This window comes from Macaca thibetana, chromosome 20, assembly GCF_024542745.1.
Source record: "Macaca thibetana thibetana isolate TM-01 chromosome 20, ASM2454274v1, whole genome shotgun sequence".
NCBI lineage: Eukaryota > Metazoa > Chordata > Mammalia > Primates > Cercopithecidae > Macaca > Macaca thibetana.
Genome location: NC_065597.1, coordinates 10169093 through 10183900, shown reverse-complemented (window position 1 = coordinate 10183900; position 14808 = coordinate 10169093). Strand labels below are relative to the sequence as shown.

General features: G+C 43.5%; 1 protein-coding gene across 3 annotated transcripts in view; it reads right to left on the bottom strand.

Moving 5' to 3' along the window:
- Window positions 1-14330, bottom strand: part of CBFB (core-binding factor subunit beta) — a 77919-nt gene extending 63589 nt beyond the window's left edge. For 2 of the 3 annotated variants that reach the window (XM_050774980.1, XM_050774979.1), the window contains exons 1-3: window positions 13999-14330; window positions 13675-13761; window positions 6468-6584 (exon numbers count right to left, since the gene is read on the bottom strand). In XM_050774980.1, the coding sequence (XP_050630937.1) occupies window positions 6468-6584; window positions 13675-13761; window positions 13999-14076 (282 nt within the window). In that variant the 5' untranslated portion in view covers window positions 14077-14330. Of the gene's footprint in view, window positions 1-6467; window positions 6585-8837; window positions 9033-13674; window positions 13762-13998 lie in introns of those variants that run through there. The other variant, XM_050774981.1, reaches the window with a different exon arrangement.
- Between the last annotated feature and the right edge of the window lie 478 nt (window positions 14331-14808).

Genomic DNA, 14808 nt, shown 5'->3' with positions numbered 1-14808 from the left:
AGTCAAGTCTTCAGAGACTGCATAGTCCCAGGCAAAAGCTTGACTGCAACCTCATGAGAGACACTGAGGCAGAACCACCCAGTCCAGCCGGTCCCAGATTCCTGCAAAGGGGCACAAGGAAACCTTTGGGGGGGGGGGAACTGAAATATATCTTGACTGTGGTAGCATCTACATGGGTGCATACATTTGTTAAAACTCAGGCTGGGCCGGGCGCGGTGGCTCACGCCTGTAATCCCAGCACTTTGGGAGGCCGAGGCGGGCGGATCACAAGGTCAGGAGATCGAGACCACGGTGAAACCCCGTCTCTACTAAAAATACAAAAAATGAGCCGGGCGCGGTGGCGGGCGCCTGTAGTCCCAGCTACTCGGGAGGCTGAGGCAGGAGGATGGCGTGAACCCAGGAGACAGAGCTTTCAGTGAGCCAGGATCACGCCACTGCACTCCAGCTTGGGCGACAGAGTGAGACTCCGTCTCAAAAAAAAAAAAAAAAAAAAAACAAAAAAAAAAAAAAAACAAAAAAAAAACCTCAGGCTGGATGCAGGGTCCCACGCCTGTAATCCCAGTACTTTGGGAAGCCAAGGTGGAAGGATTGCTTAAGGCCAGGAGTTAGAAGCCAGCCTGAGCATAATTATTTTCTCTACAAAAAAATTAAAAAATCAGCCAGATGTGGTGGCAAATACCTGTCGTCCTAGTGAGTCAAGAGACTGAGGCAGAAAAAATAATGAAACACTTAGAAACAAATGTTTTTTTAAAAAGCCTGTAATCCCAGCACTTTGGGAGGCCAAGGCAGGAGGATCACTTGAGGCCAGGAGTTCAAGACCAACCTAGGCAATATAACAGAACGCCATCTCCACAAAAAATACAAAAATAACTTCAGGCATGGTGGTGATGGGGTTACAGGTGAGATGCTGTGGTCCCAGCTACTCGGGAGGCTGAGGTGGAAGGATCACCTGAGCCTGGGAGGTTGAGGCTGCAGTGAGCCATGATGGCACCACTGTACTCCAGCCTGGCAAGAGAATGAGACCTTGTTTTGTGGGGGATAAAAAAAAGGCAGGAGGATCTCTTGAGCCTAGGAGTTTGAGGTTTGAGGTTACAGTGAGCTATGATCGCACCACTGCACTCCAGCCTGGGTGACAGAGCGAGACCCTCTCTCTCTTAAAAAAAAAAAAAAAAAAAAAAAAAAAAAAAAAAAAACAAAGAAACAAGCTGCAATAACAAGCTCCCACAACAAGCTCACATGCCCTAAATCGACCTAACCTGCTGCTCAAAATTGTTCCAGCCAGTTTTCCCAGCCCGCATGACAGTAAACCCATATTCCCGGTTTCTCTAGCCAAAAAGTGGGTGTCATTCTTTTTTTTTTTTTTGAGATGGAGTTTCACTCTTGTTGCTCAGGCTGGAGTGCAGCAGCACGATCTCAGCTCACTGCAACCTCCCCCTCCCAGGTTCAAGCAATTCTCCTGCCTCAGCCTAAGTTAGAGTCATTCTTAATTCTTCTCTTTCTCACATGCCATATCCAATCCATAAGCAAATCCTGTTGTCTCTATCTCAAAATACATCCAGGATATGACCATTTCTCACTACCTCTACTGCTACCACCCTGGTCTCTCACCAAGATTCTGCAATAGCCTGCTTCACTTTTGCCCTCTATAATCTATTATTAACCTAGCAGCTAGCATTAGTCTGTCAAAACCTAACGTAGATCATATCATTCATCTACTCAAAAGCCAGCAGCAGGAGCATGCCTTTACTCTCAGCTACTTCGGAAGCAGACCAAGAGGATAACTTGAGTCCAGGAGTTTAAGTCACCCTGGGCAACATACCAAGACCCTGTACCTAAAAAATAAGCAAACTAAACACTCAAAACTATTCCCCATCTCACTCAGAATAAAAATCCCATGTGGTTATAATGGCCTACCATGGTCACATGAACTGGCTCATTATTATTTCTGATTTCATCTACTACAACTTCTTTCACAGTCTACTCTAGCCACAATGGCCTGCTTGCTGTTGATCCAACACAGGGTGCCACTCTGGGGCCCTTTATAATGGCTGTTTCCTCTGTCTAGAACATCTCTCCCCCACCCCCAACTCCTGCACGGCTCACCATTCCCTAACCTCCTTTGTGTCTTGGTTCGGGTATGATCTTCCTTACCCAGACCACCCAATTTAAAACTGCAAACGTTCCTGCTCATTGATCACCCTTATCCTATAATACCTTTCCTTTTTCCCAAAGCTATTGTCACTTTGTAAGCTATTACATAACTTATTATGTATATTGTCCATTAAGGATCTCTGCTTTGTTCACTGATGTATCTCAAATACCTAGGACAATGCTCAGTACACATAACAGGTGTTCAACAAAGACCTTCTGAATGAATAAATTTTTGGATAACTGTGACAGGTACAGTAGTGGTTAAAGACTTTACATACACTATTTCAGTTACTCTCAACAGCAACCCTGAGAAGTATCCATTAATCTCATTTTACAACTGAGGATTATAATAATTAAACATGCCCAAAGTTACATCATAGTAAATGCAGAAGCCAGAACTTAACTCAATTTTGCCTAATTCTAAAGCCTTAACAACTATAGTTCCTCAAAGCTGCATATGAACGGGACGAGAACTAAGCTGCTTCAGGAGGTAACTCAGTTGAAAGAATATGAAAGAACACACTGATATGGAATCCAACATAAGGAACAGAGGCAAATAATTAACATTTGGAGAAGTTCCTTCAATTTTCTTTGCTTCCAGTCCTAGTCCTGTGGGGACAGAAACAAAACCTAATGGTTATAAGAAACAGACCATAAAAAGAGAAAAGAAATTCGAGACCCCACAGTCTGAGCTCCATGGATGAGAAAACACAGGGCAATGCCTTTTCTCCAAATTCACTGGAGAACTTTATTACAGTGGCATGGAACAGTGCAGCAGGAGTTTTTGCCTTATGCTTTTTTTTCTAGAAAAAAAGTACAGAAGTAGTACAGATGTTGGCAAAATTTTATTTGAGAAATACATGATCTATGCATAACATTTACAGATTTACATCTGAGGGAAAGATACTGATTTCTACCAGTGTCATCATTTATGGAATACAGCCACACTCAATTGTTTACATATTGTCTAGGGCCCTTTCACACCACAACAGCAGAATTAAGTAGTTACAGAGATGAGTAGTTGTGACAGAGACTGAAAGCCTGCAAAACTGAAAACATTCACATTTGTCACTTCACAGAAAAAAAACTTCTAAAACCAGAATTTAAAAAATGTACATTTCCTAATAGCTTGCATCAGTTCTACCATTCTTCCTAATAGAATTAAAAACATATCTTTTTAATACACTCATGCATTGCTTTAACAACGTTTCAGCCTACAATGGATCATATATATGACAGTAGTCCTGTAAGATTATAATGAATCTGAAAAATTCCTATTGCCTAGTGACATCATAGCTATTTTAACATTGTAGTGCAATTGCTTAATTTTTATAAGCAATTTAGTGTGTCCTAAGCATACTGTGTTTATAAAATCTACAGAACCACATTCATTCACCACTTACTCAAGTGACTGACCCAGAGCAACTTCCAGTCCTGCAAGCTCCATTCAAAGCCATTTTTTTAATATTGTATTTTTACCATGTCTTTTCTATGTTTAGATACATGAAGATACACAAATACTTACCATTGTGTTACAGTTGACTACAGTATTCAGTACAGTAACATGCTGTACAGTATAGGTTTGTAGCCTAGGAGCAACAGACTATACCATATAGCCTAAGCGTGTAGCAGGCTATACCACCTAGGTCTAAGTATGCTCTATATATACACAATGATAAAAATCACCTAGCAACACATTTCCCAGAACATATCCCTGCCATTAAGCGACACATGACTGTACTAGAACAAACCATCTCACATTTTTGTTATTTTTGGTCATATAATTAAAAACATCTCAATGGCTTAAGTCCAAGGATAATGTGGTCTTCACACTAGTCAAGCAATATCATTAAATTAATTCAAGCAAACTTAACTTCTAGTAGCGTTAACAACCCATTTATAAGTTATTAAATACTGGAAGACCTCAGTAACACTGAGATGACGCTCTTGAAGCATTAAAATAGTTTTGGGCTAAAGCTGACAAAAAAAAAATTTGTTTTTTTGGTTTATGTCTTTAGTATCTGAGCTACCACATTAAACAAACTTTAAAGTATTCAAACAAGAAAAAATAGTAATTTCAATGGTCACACATATACGCATCAGAAAGACCAAAAAAACAACAATCCTACAAGGACTTCTCAAATTCTTCCTTATATACTGTGTAAGAATTACCAAATAGTAAAATCTGGAACATTCACTTTTAGTTTTCCAAGCAAACAAACTAATACACAGGAAAGCAAACTGCTTGCTTATTACTCATTTTTTAAAATCTTATAATCTATTTTCCCTTTTCCAATTCAAAGATTGTTTTGTCATGCACAAAAGAGCAAATCTAATTCCATAAAATTGGAGAAAACAAAAAATTCTTAATTTTATATATACATATATACACATATATACACACTATACACATATACATATACACATACACGTATATATATGTATATATACACACACAAGATTAAAAATCTTTTTCCTAATACAAAATCCTTTTAATTTTCTCAAAGGAATAGTTAGACATTTCTCATGTTACATAAATGTGGCAGGTTATGCCATTCATGATGACACTGAGAAAACTAACTTAATACGTTGATAAAAACAGGTACAAAAACACACTGCGAAACAAACCCAGAAAAAATAATGAGTATAAAACTGGATCCAAAAGGGTGTTTTGAGTATAAAACTAGATTTAAAAGAGTGTTTCTTCTTTAAAAATTTTACTTCAAGAAGTCAACTCCTTGACTTCTCAATCAAGGATCAACCAATCCAAGATGCTATTCATTAAAATTTCACCAGGCCGGGTGCAGTGGCTCACTCCTGTAATCCCTTTTGGGAGGCAGAGGCGGGCGGATCACATGGTCAGGAGTTCAATACCAGCCTGACCAATATGGTGAAACCCCGTCTCTACTAAAAATACAAAAAATGGCCGGGCGCGGTGGCTCAAGCCTGTAATCCCAGCACTTTGGGAGGCCGAGACGGGCGGATCATGAGGTCAGGAGATCGAGACCATCCTGGCAAACATGGTGAAACCCCGTCTCTACTAAAAAAAATACAAAAAAAAAACTAGCCAGGCGAGGTGGCGGGCGCCTGTAGTCCCAGCTACTCGGGAGGCTGAGGCAGGAGAATGGCGTAAACCCGGGAGGTGGAGCTTGCAGTGAGCTGAGATCCCGCCACTGCACTCCAGCCTGGGCAACAGAGCGAGACTCCATCTCAAAAAAAAAAAAAAAAAAAAAAAATTAGCCTGTGGTGGCACACGCCTGTAATCCCAGCTACTCAGGAGGCTGAGGCAGGAGAACAGCTTAAAACCCAGGAGGTGGAGGTTGCTGTGAGCAAAGATCACGCCACTACACTCCAGCCCGGGCAACAGAGAGAGACTCCATCTCAAAAAAAAAAAAAAAATCACCCAAATCAAAATCGTAATACATTTAACGTAGACTTGAAATAAGGCTCTCAGCTTAAACATTTTACCTATATTTTTGTATCTTTAATCTAAACTTCTAACATCAAAACTGTAAGACATGTTCCCAGAAACTTTTTCTCAAAACAAAAAATACATATTTCTGAGTTAAAATTTTCAGTTTTTTCTCAAATGTAAATTTGCTGTTAATGGAATTAAAAAGTTACCTATGAGATATTTCTAAATACTATTAATTTTTAAACCTAGAGGGCTTTTTTTTCCATTCACCTCTTAATTTTATTTTTATTTAATATACTTACATATATTTTTGTAAACAAAATACGTATTGTCAAACTTTTAAAGTAATTGTTCTGTTACTTTCCTTAAGGGTTAGAATGTTCTATGACAAATATCATGTACATGAAATTAGGAATGGAGTGATATAAAAGTTTACCAGTGGTTTTAAAAAATTATATTGACCAGGCACAGTGGCTCACGCCTGTAATCCCAACACTTTGGGAGGCAGAGGAGGGCACATGATGGGGTCAGGAGTTCGAGACCAGCCTGGCCAACATGGTGAAACCCCACCTCTACTAAAAATACAAAAATTAGCCAGGTATGGTGGTGGGTGCCTGTAATCCCAGCTACTCAGGAGGCTGAGGCACGAGAATTGCTTGAAACTGCAAGGCGGAGGTTGCAATGAACAGAGATCACGCCATTGCACTCCAGCCTGTGCAACAAGAGCTCAACACCGTCAAAAAAAAAAAATTTATATTACATCCTTATAACATGGAATGAAAGCAAATCTGAGCATATGCTGATGTAATCAGATCTGTGATCTTTATTAAAATGTAAATTACCAAATAATCTGTAACAAAACAACTCACAGTATTTTAAATTGCAAAGAAACGTTTCCTACCTTGCCTGCTTCTCTTTCTAAGTCGACATACTCTCGGCTAGGTGTTTGTCGCTGTTCTCCCTGCCAGCTGGCCGGAAAAAACTGGAGAGACAGATTGGTTCCTGTGGCCACAAAAGCCTTTTAGAAAAATCAATACAAACAGGATCAGGAGCAGGACATTACATAAATTATGCAGGCAGTCATTTATTTTTACATCAGTTTATGTCTTAAGTCAGGCAGCACAGAGAATACTTAAAAGTAAAAAAACATGCACTCATCATTTTTCTTAAGTATTAAGTTACAAACATCTGATTCCATTTTGAGGACATTTGCCATTGGCTGCTTAATATAAAATCAGACATGGAATCAATACTTTCTTTCAGGTCATTTTTTGCTGACGTTAGGATCTCACACTGCTAATGTCTAACCAGAAGCCACCATCCATCCTTGCATTTAAAAACTTCTATTTTTAAATGTAAAAATCACTGAAAATCTAAAGGTTTTGAATTTTAAAGAACACCTCAATTTAAAGTTGTATAAATGAGACACTTTAATTTTCCTTGATTTCCCTTGCTGAAAGAAACACTGCATGGCAGGCAGTACATAAAAAATGCACTTGGAATTTCTGTCTCTCCTCTGATAAACCATACATTAGCATGCGATGTCACAGTACTCTCTAAAACCCTAGATGATTTTTAAAAATATGTCTTTTCTAATATTTGACTTTAGGAGAACTTGATCCGACTACAACGGAGAGAAAAGTATTCATCTAATATTTATAAAAGATTTGGATGTTAGAGCTCAACAGATGGAACGATCTAAAACCATTTCAATAAAGTGTCATTTTATGTAGCCCTTGAGCAAGTTACCTCTATATTTCCCTCATGCAAAAAACAAAGACATTACCCCTTTCCCAAAGGAAATTAAGAAAAAAGGAAGTAAAAGCATTTTTGAAAAAATACATTTTTCATCATCTAAATGTAAACTCTTCTTTGCTGAAACCAGAAACAGTTTTTTGTGGCCGGGCGCGGTGGCTCACGCCTGTAATCCCAGGACTTTGGGAGGCTGAGACAGGTGGATCACAAGGTCAGGAGATTGAGACCATCCTGGCTAATAAAGTGAAACCCCCTCTCTACTAAAAATACAAAAAATTAGCCAGGCGTGGTGGTGGGCGCCTGTAGTCCCAGCTACTTGGGAGGCTGAGGCAGAAGAATGACGTGAACCCGGGAGGCGGAGCTTGTAGTGAGCCAAGATCGCACCACTGCACTACAGCCTGGGTGACAGAGCAAGACTCCGTCTCAAAAAAAAGTTTTTTGTTTGGTTTATTCTACTAATTAAGTTCAGAAGCATTATTTGTTTCCATGCATACAGTCTTCATCTCAAATTAAGAGGTTCACATTTGGGGCAATTTGTTTAAAGCCAACAACCAATTTGGCTATCCAATAGTTCCCCGATGGTTAACAGCTTAGATTCTTTAGAGGTAAAAATTATCCTTCCTATTTCCATTACTGGCACTGTCAGTACACTTGTCAACCTAAATGCTAAATCTCTAAACCTCTTTGATGGCATTTCCCTAATCAACTGGGGTACCATTTTCATGTGGTAAATGTTTTATATGCATAGAAACTGAACTAACATCAATATTACAACATCATTTTTAAAAATCTTTCAGGCCAAGAGTGGTGGTTCACGCTTGTAATCCCAGCACGTTGGGAGGTGAGACGGGTGGACCACCTGAGGTCAGGAGTACAAGACCAGCCTGGCCAACATGGTGAAACCCTGTCTCTACTAAAAATACAAAAAATTAGCTGGACGTGGTGGCAGACACCTGTAATCCCAGCTACTTGGGAGGCTGAGGCAGGAGAATCACTTGAACCCAGGAGGCAGAGGTTGCATGCAGTGAGCTGAGATTGCACCACTGTGGTCCAGCCTGGACAACCAGGTGAGACTCCATTTCAAAAACAAGAAAAAACAAAAAACAAAAAAAACTTCCCATGCACTATGAGCATAAGTCTTAGAACCCCCCAACACTAGTTCAAACAAAAAAGGAGTTTCTGGGAGGGAAACTGCCCAGGCTGTATGACCTGAAGCATACCTCAGTTTCCTCACAAATTAATTATTTGTAAAGTGCTTAAAACAGTACCAAGTAAATGTTACGAAAGTGTTTGCTGAATGATATGAGAAATAACTTTAAGTTCAACAAGAAAGCCAACTTTTTCAGCTTCAGATAATGAAATTCTCAGAGCAGAGTGGTGGCAGAAAAGAGACTCAGCACATGAATGAATGCCCTGTGTCAAAATCCCTGTGGTGTGCTTCTTCAGTAGCAAATCCTTCCACCTCCAGTGTACCCCAAATCAGCTCTGTGCCAAGACACTCTGCAGATCGTATTACCTCATCTCCTGTCTTGATGCCAACCTCAGAAGAGATTTCCTGCTTCATCACTATATGTCCATTATCTCATAAAGATCGCTCTCTGAGACAGAAGTGGTAAACAGATCATTCTAGAAAAGCATTTTCCAAACTTATCTGACCATAGAACTCTTTTAATGAGATACCTACATATACGTAAGAGTTGGAAAAAGTCTGTTCCAAAATATTAATATGGTGTCAACATAGGAAAATAAAGAAAAAAAGAAACAAAATGAAAACATCAAAATGCTACACTGGTATGACGCCTATATTTAAGATTTCCAGGTTGTCTTATGTTTTATAGGTTTCACAAATTATAAAATAGCACACCTTGAGACAATCCAACATACTGTTTACCATTCATTCTTCAGAATTAGAAATATGTATTAGTTTTTACTCTTCTCACCATAGAGTAACCATACTTCTCATAAATATTTTTTCTTTAATTGATTATTAGCGTTGAAGACATCTCCAACACTCTTACTACATAATTGGTAAGCATAGGCCAGGTACGGTGGCTCAAGCCTGTAATCCCAGCACTTTGGGAAGCCAAGGCAGGCAGATCACGAGATCAGAAGCTCGACACCAGTCTGGCCAACATAGTGAAACCCCATCTCTACTAAAAATACAAAAAATTAGCTGGGTGTGGTGGTGTGCGCCTGTAATTCCAGCTACTCGTGAGGCTGAGGCAGGAGAATCGTGAGAACCCAGGAGGCGGAGGTTGCAGTGAGCCAAGATCTTGCCATTGCACTGCACAGCCTAGCCGACAGTATGAGACACCGTCTCAAAAAAAACAAAAAACAAAAAACCGTGAAACCCTGTCTCTACTAAAAATACAAAAACAAAATTAGCCAGGCGCGGTGGCAGGCGCCTGTAGTCCCAGCTACTCGGGAGGCTGAGGCGGGAGAATGATGTGAACCCAGGAGGCGGAGCTTGCAGTGAGCTGAGATAGGGCCACTGCACTCCAGCCAGGGCAACAGAACGAGACTCCAACTCAAAAAAAAAAAAAAAAATTCGTAAGAATAAATCAAAGCTGGGTGCAGTGGCTCACGGAAGCAGGCAGATCACTTGAGGCCAGGAGTTGGAGACCAGCCTGGCCAACACAGTGAAACCCATCTCTACTAAAAATACAAAAACCAGACAGGCATGATGGCAGGCACCTATAATCCCAGCTAGTCGGGAGGCGGAAGCAGGAGGCGGAGGTTGCAGCGAACGGAAATGGCACCACTGCACTCCAGCCTGGGTGACAGAGTGAGATCCAGTCTCAAAAAAAGAATAAATCAGATTCTACCACAGATTCTTCTACTGGTGTTCACTTTTATTTAATGCTGATTAGGTTTTACAGTTAAAAACTCAATTGGCATAAAATAAGGGGGCTGATTTTTATAGTTAGAGAGAGATGATCAACACATCCTTAAATTATTTCACATCTAAATTCAAAATGAGGCTGGGAGTGGTGGCTCATGCCTGTAATCCCAGCACTTTGGGAGGCCGAGGTGGGTGGATCACCCGAGGTCAGGAGTTCGAGACCAGCCTGGCAAACATGGTGAAACTCCATCTCTACTAAAAATACAATTAATTAGCCGGGTGTGGTGGTGTATGCCTGTAATCCCAGCTACTCAGGAGGCTGGGTCAAGAGAATCACTTGAACCTGGGGGATGGAGGTTGCAGTAAGCCAAGATCGTGCCACTGCACTCCAACCTAGGCAAAAGCAGAATGAATTCTTCATTTACCTCACTGATACGTTAAGGAGACATTCAAAATAAGAAGAGGACGACTGGGGCAGGAGAAAGGTTGGGAATAGTTTTGAGAACTGTGGATATTCTTGCCATTTATGGCTGCTGTCAAAACAGGCAAAATAATGCCTTTTTCCACAGCCAAATAGAAAGAAACCATGGCCTGTTCATAAGTAATAAGATAAATTTCAGGCATTAAATTAAGTAGCCTCTAAATTCAAATAATCAAGTACCTATGGTATTGTGGAAAATACCTGTATCCAGAGGGGTTTATACAGAATTAATGAGGTCTCCACCCTCTAGGAGCTAAGGATCCTGTAATTAAATGTGGGTTAACACTAAATTAAAGGAGGGAAACTAGAAAGAGAAAAAACTAGGAAATGTGAAATTCCTCTCCAAATACCAATAGTTACATTACTTAACAAAATAAGACCTGTGTCGTCTTAAGTGCAAACCTCACACAGCATTCAATCTACCTTCTTTAACCTTTAATACTTTTCAGAAATTTAAAACTTATAAAATGTGTTGGATCAGACATTTGTTTTATTTTTGGAGACAGGGTCTCACTCTGTCACCTAGGCTGGAGTGCAGTGGTGCGATTATGGCTCACTGCAGCCTCGATCTCCCAGGCTCAGGTGAGGATCAGATATTTGGAAACAGGAAAAGTCTAGAATGTCTAATTCATCCTGGAAAGAAATTTAAGACAAACACTAACCACCTATAACACTACTATAATATTACGGCATTTCAGATATCCCATGGGTTGAATTCATAATTCCATTCAGCAAAGTCTGAAATGACAGAAAACACCCTACTAGCTATGATTCACCATTCCAAAAAAATTCAGCTTTCAAAAATAGTGATAATAATATAATACATGGGGCGGCGTATGGTGACACCAAGCCTGGTAGTCCCAGCTATTGGGAGGCTGAGACAAGAGGATCGCTTGAGCCCAGAAGTTTGAGGCTGTAGTGCCTTATGATTATGTCTGTGAACAGCCACTGCACCCCAGCCTAGGCCACACAGCAAGACCTCTCTCTTAAAAAAAAAAAAAAAAAATCAAGGCCGGGCGCGGTGGCTCACACTTGTAATCCCAGCACTTTGGAAGGCCGAAGTGGGAGGATCATTTAAGGTCAGGAGTTCAAAACCAGCCTAGCCAACATAGTGAAACCCTGTCTCTACTAAAAATACAAAAAAATTAGCTGGGCGTGGTGGTGTGTGCCTCTAATCCCAGCTACTCAGGAGGTTGAGGCAGGAGAATCGCTTGAACCTGGGAGGCAAAGGTTGTAGTGAGCCAAGACTACATCATGCTGCTGCACTCCAGCCTGGGTAATAGAGCGGGACTCCATCTCAAAACAAACAAAAAAGCAAACATTGACAGTACAAATACTTTGTATCTTATCTTTTATACTTGCATCCTTTACCTCCAGGAAATTCTATCCTCAAGTGTACCACCTTCCTTTTGCAAAAGGTAACCCAGGCAAAGGATGACACGATCATCGCACCAGCTAATGAATTATTTTCTTATACCACTCAGTGACAAAATCTAAAAGCATGTCTTATGCACTTCAATCATATAAATAATACAATTACTCAAGAAACTTGCAAGTGGGCTAAAAGCTTGAGACTGTCTTTCATAACATGCACTAATGACCAAATATTCAGGAGCTCCTATAAATTTAACCAGTATCTTCTCACTATTACAATTCTAAAAAGCCTTCACTTAAAATATCAAGATATTCTTTAAAATTAAATTTGAGTTCAGTGATGAAAAGGAAGACTTTTATGGCATATGAATTATATCTGAATAAAAATAAACTGGTTTTATAAAGGGGGTGGGAGAAGTAAATTTCCAATATGTCTTCCTACTATTAACCCAAATTCAAATCGCATCTAACTTCAAGCCTCTGACAATGCAATAGGTCCAAGTCATCCAGCAGATAGTAACAGCATTCCATTAGACAGCGCTTTAACTTTTTAAAAAATAATCAGGCCGGACGCAGTGGCTCACGCCTGTAATCCTAACACTCTGGAAGGTCGAGGAGGGCGGATCACTTGAGGTCAGGAGGCCAGCTTGGCCAACATGGTGAAACCCCGTCTCTACTGAAAATACAAAAATTAGCCAGGCGTGGTGGCAGGCACCTGTAATCCTAGCTACTCAGAAGGCTGAGGCACGAAAATCGCTTGAACCCAGGAGGCGGAGGTTGCAGTGAGTGGAGATCGAGCCACTGTACTGCAGTCTGGGCAACAGAGCAAGACTCTACCTCAAAAAAATAATAATCAACCTCTTTTCTCGGTTTCTTCCTACCATTCTCTCCTCATCAGCACCTCCAACAAGGCAAACCAAAAGGAGATGAGAGGAACTAGGACCCTTGAATTTTTTTCTTCAACCCAAGATCTGGTGAAGACACACCAAATCTGCCTCCTAAAACGAGGACCTCGAGATCAACCGTGAGTTTCGCCCATCTGTGCATTTTAGGAACGGCAGCCCTACTCGAGACATGGGGATAATGGTTTATTTCTGATTCTCCTGAAGCTTAACATTCTAAGAAAATGACACTTTTAAGGCCTTTTCCCCCCGTTTCCTCTCTATTAGGACAATAAATAACTGGAGAAAAGATTTCTTCTCGGCGATCTGGGAGTGAGACCGCTTGACAGAGAATCACCGAGAGCTCACCTTTTAAGAAACAAACTATCGCCGACCTTGAAAGAAGCTCCGGTTGTTTTTCCGAATGGGGGTTTGCTTGCTTGCTACAAATACCCTGAACCCTTCCTTGGTGTAGCCGCCTAAACAATGCCCTTCACTTCTTTAGTCTGGCTCGGGTTCGAGCCCCACTCGCGGTGCTCCATTGGCCGACACGCGCCACCGCGGCGGGCCCCAGGGAAAGCGTCTCCTCGCGAGCACCGGCCCGCGGCGTCTGGTTTCGCATTTTGAAACCCGAGTAGGAAGTGAGACGGCGCCCGCTCAGTTCCGGGAGCCGCGGCAGCCGCGCCGCCGTCCGGAACCGGCCTGGGCCGCGGCCGCCCGGCGCAACAAGTGACCCGCGCGCGCCCCTCTCTGCGCCCCGGGCCCGCCGACTTACGATTTCCGAGCGGCCGTCGCGGCAGGCGTTCTGGAAGCGCGCCTGGCGCTCCTCGTGGGGCCGGTCCCTGAAGCCCGTGTACTTAATCTGCAAGGCAAGACGGCCCGAAATCAGGAGCCAAATCCGCGGCGCCGCCCGCGCGCCCGCCCTCCCAGCGCGGCGCCGATAAAGGCAAGCAGAGGCTGCGGGCGACGGCCGCCCAGGCGAGATTGCCCCTCCGCAGGCGCGCCGACCGGGACTCCCGGGGACCGCGCCGCCCAAACTTTTCTTCGCCCGGGCCCACTCGGGGCGCGCTGCGGCCTCCTAGCCGCCCGCCCGCCTCACCTCACACTCGCGGCTCAGCTTCCTAAAGAACTCCTCGTTCTCGAACTTGCTTCTCTGGTCGGGCACGACGCGCGGCATCTTCCCGCCCTGAGGCCGCGCCGGCCAGCCGCGCTCGGGGCTTGCGCGGGCACCCACTGGCTGGCTCCGCGCTGACCGACTGACCGCCCACCCGCGGCGCCCGGACGCCCGCTTCCCTTTGTTTCAGGCGCCCGCCCGCGTGGGCTCCCGTTCCGAGGAGTCGGAGGCGCCGCTGCCCGCTCGAACCCAACCCACGCCGCTGCCGCCGCCGCCTCAGCCGTTGCCTGCCGCCGGCGTAGCCCCAGCTCTCGCCGCCCCCGGCCGCCGCCGCCGCCGCCGCCGCCGCCGCCGCCGCCGCCACTTCCTCTCACCGCCCACCCCGCCCCCGCCGGCCCCACCCCTCCTCCTTGCGAGCCCGCCCGCCTCCAACTCCAGCAAACAAGACGCACCATTCACAACTCCGCGGCCCGCGCCGCGCATGCGCCACCCGCCCGCTGGCTAAGCGGCGGGGCTGTGGCGCCCTGGGGCTCCTTCCGCAGCGCTGCCCTTTTCCCGCTGCTGGCCCGCGGTCACTCGGCGTGGAGCTGCCGTGGGGGGATCCGCCTGCCTTTTAGCAGACGGGAGTAGCTAACGCAGGCCTTTTCTTCCGCCCTTCCTCGGCCATCTGGAACTTCTGGGTTCCCCAGGTGCGCGGAGTAACCCCAGATTGTCATTTGAACGCGAGGAAACCTAAGTCCTTGGGGACTTTTCGTCCCTAAACCGACCGGTAGGGGTGTAGGCTGTGCACGTTGA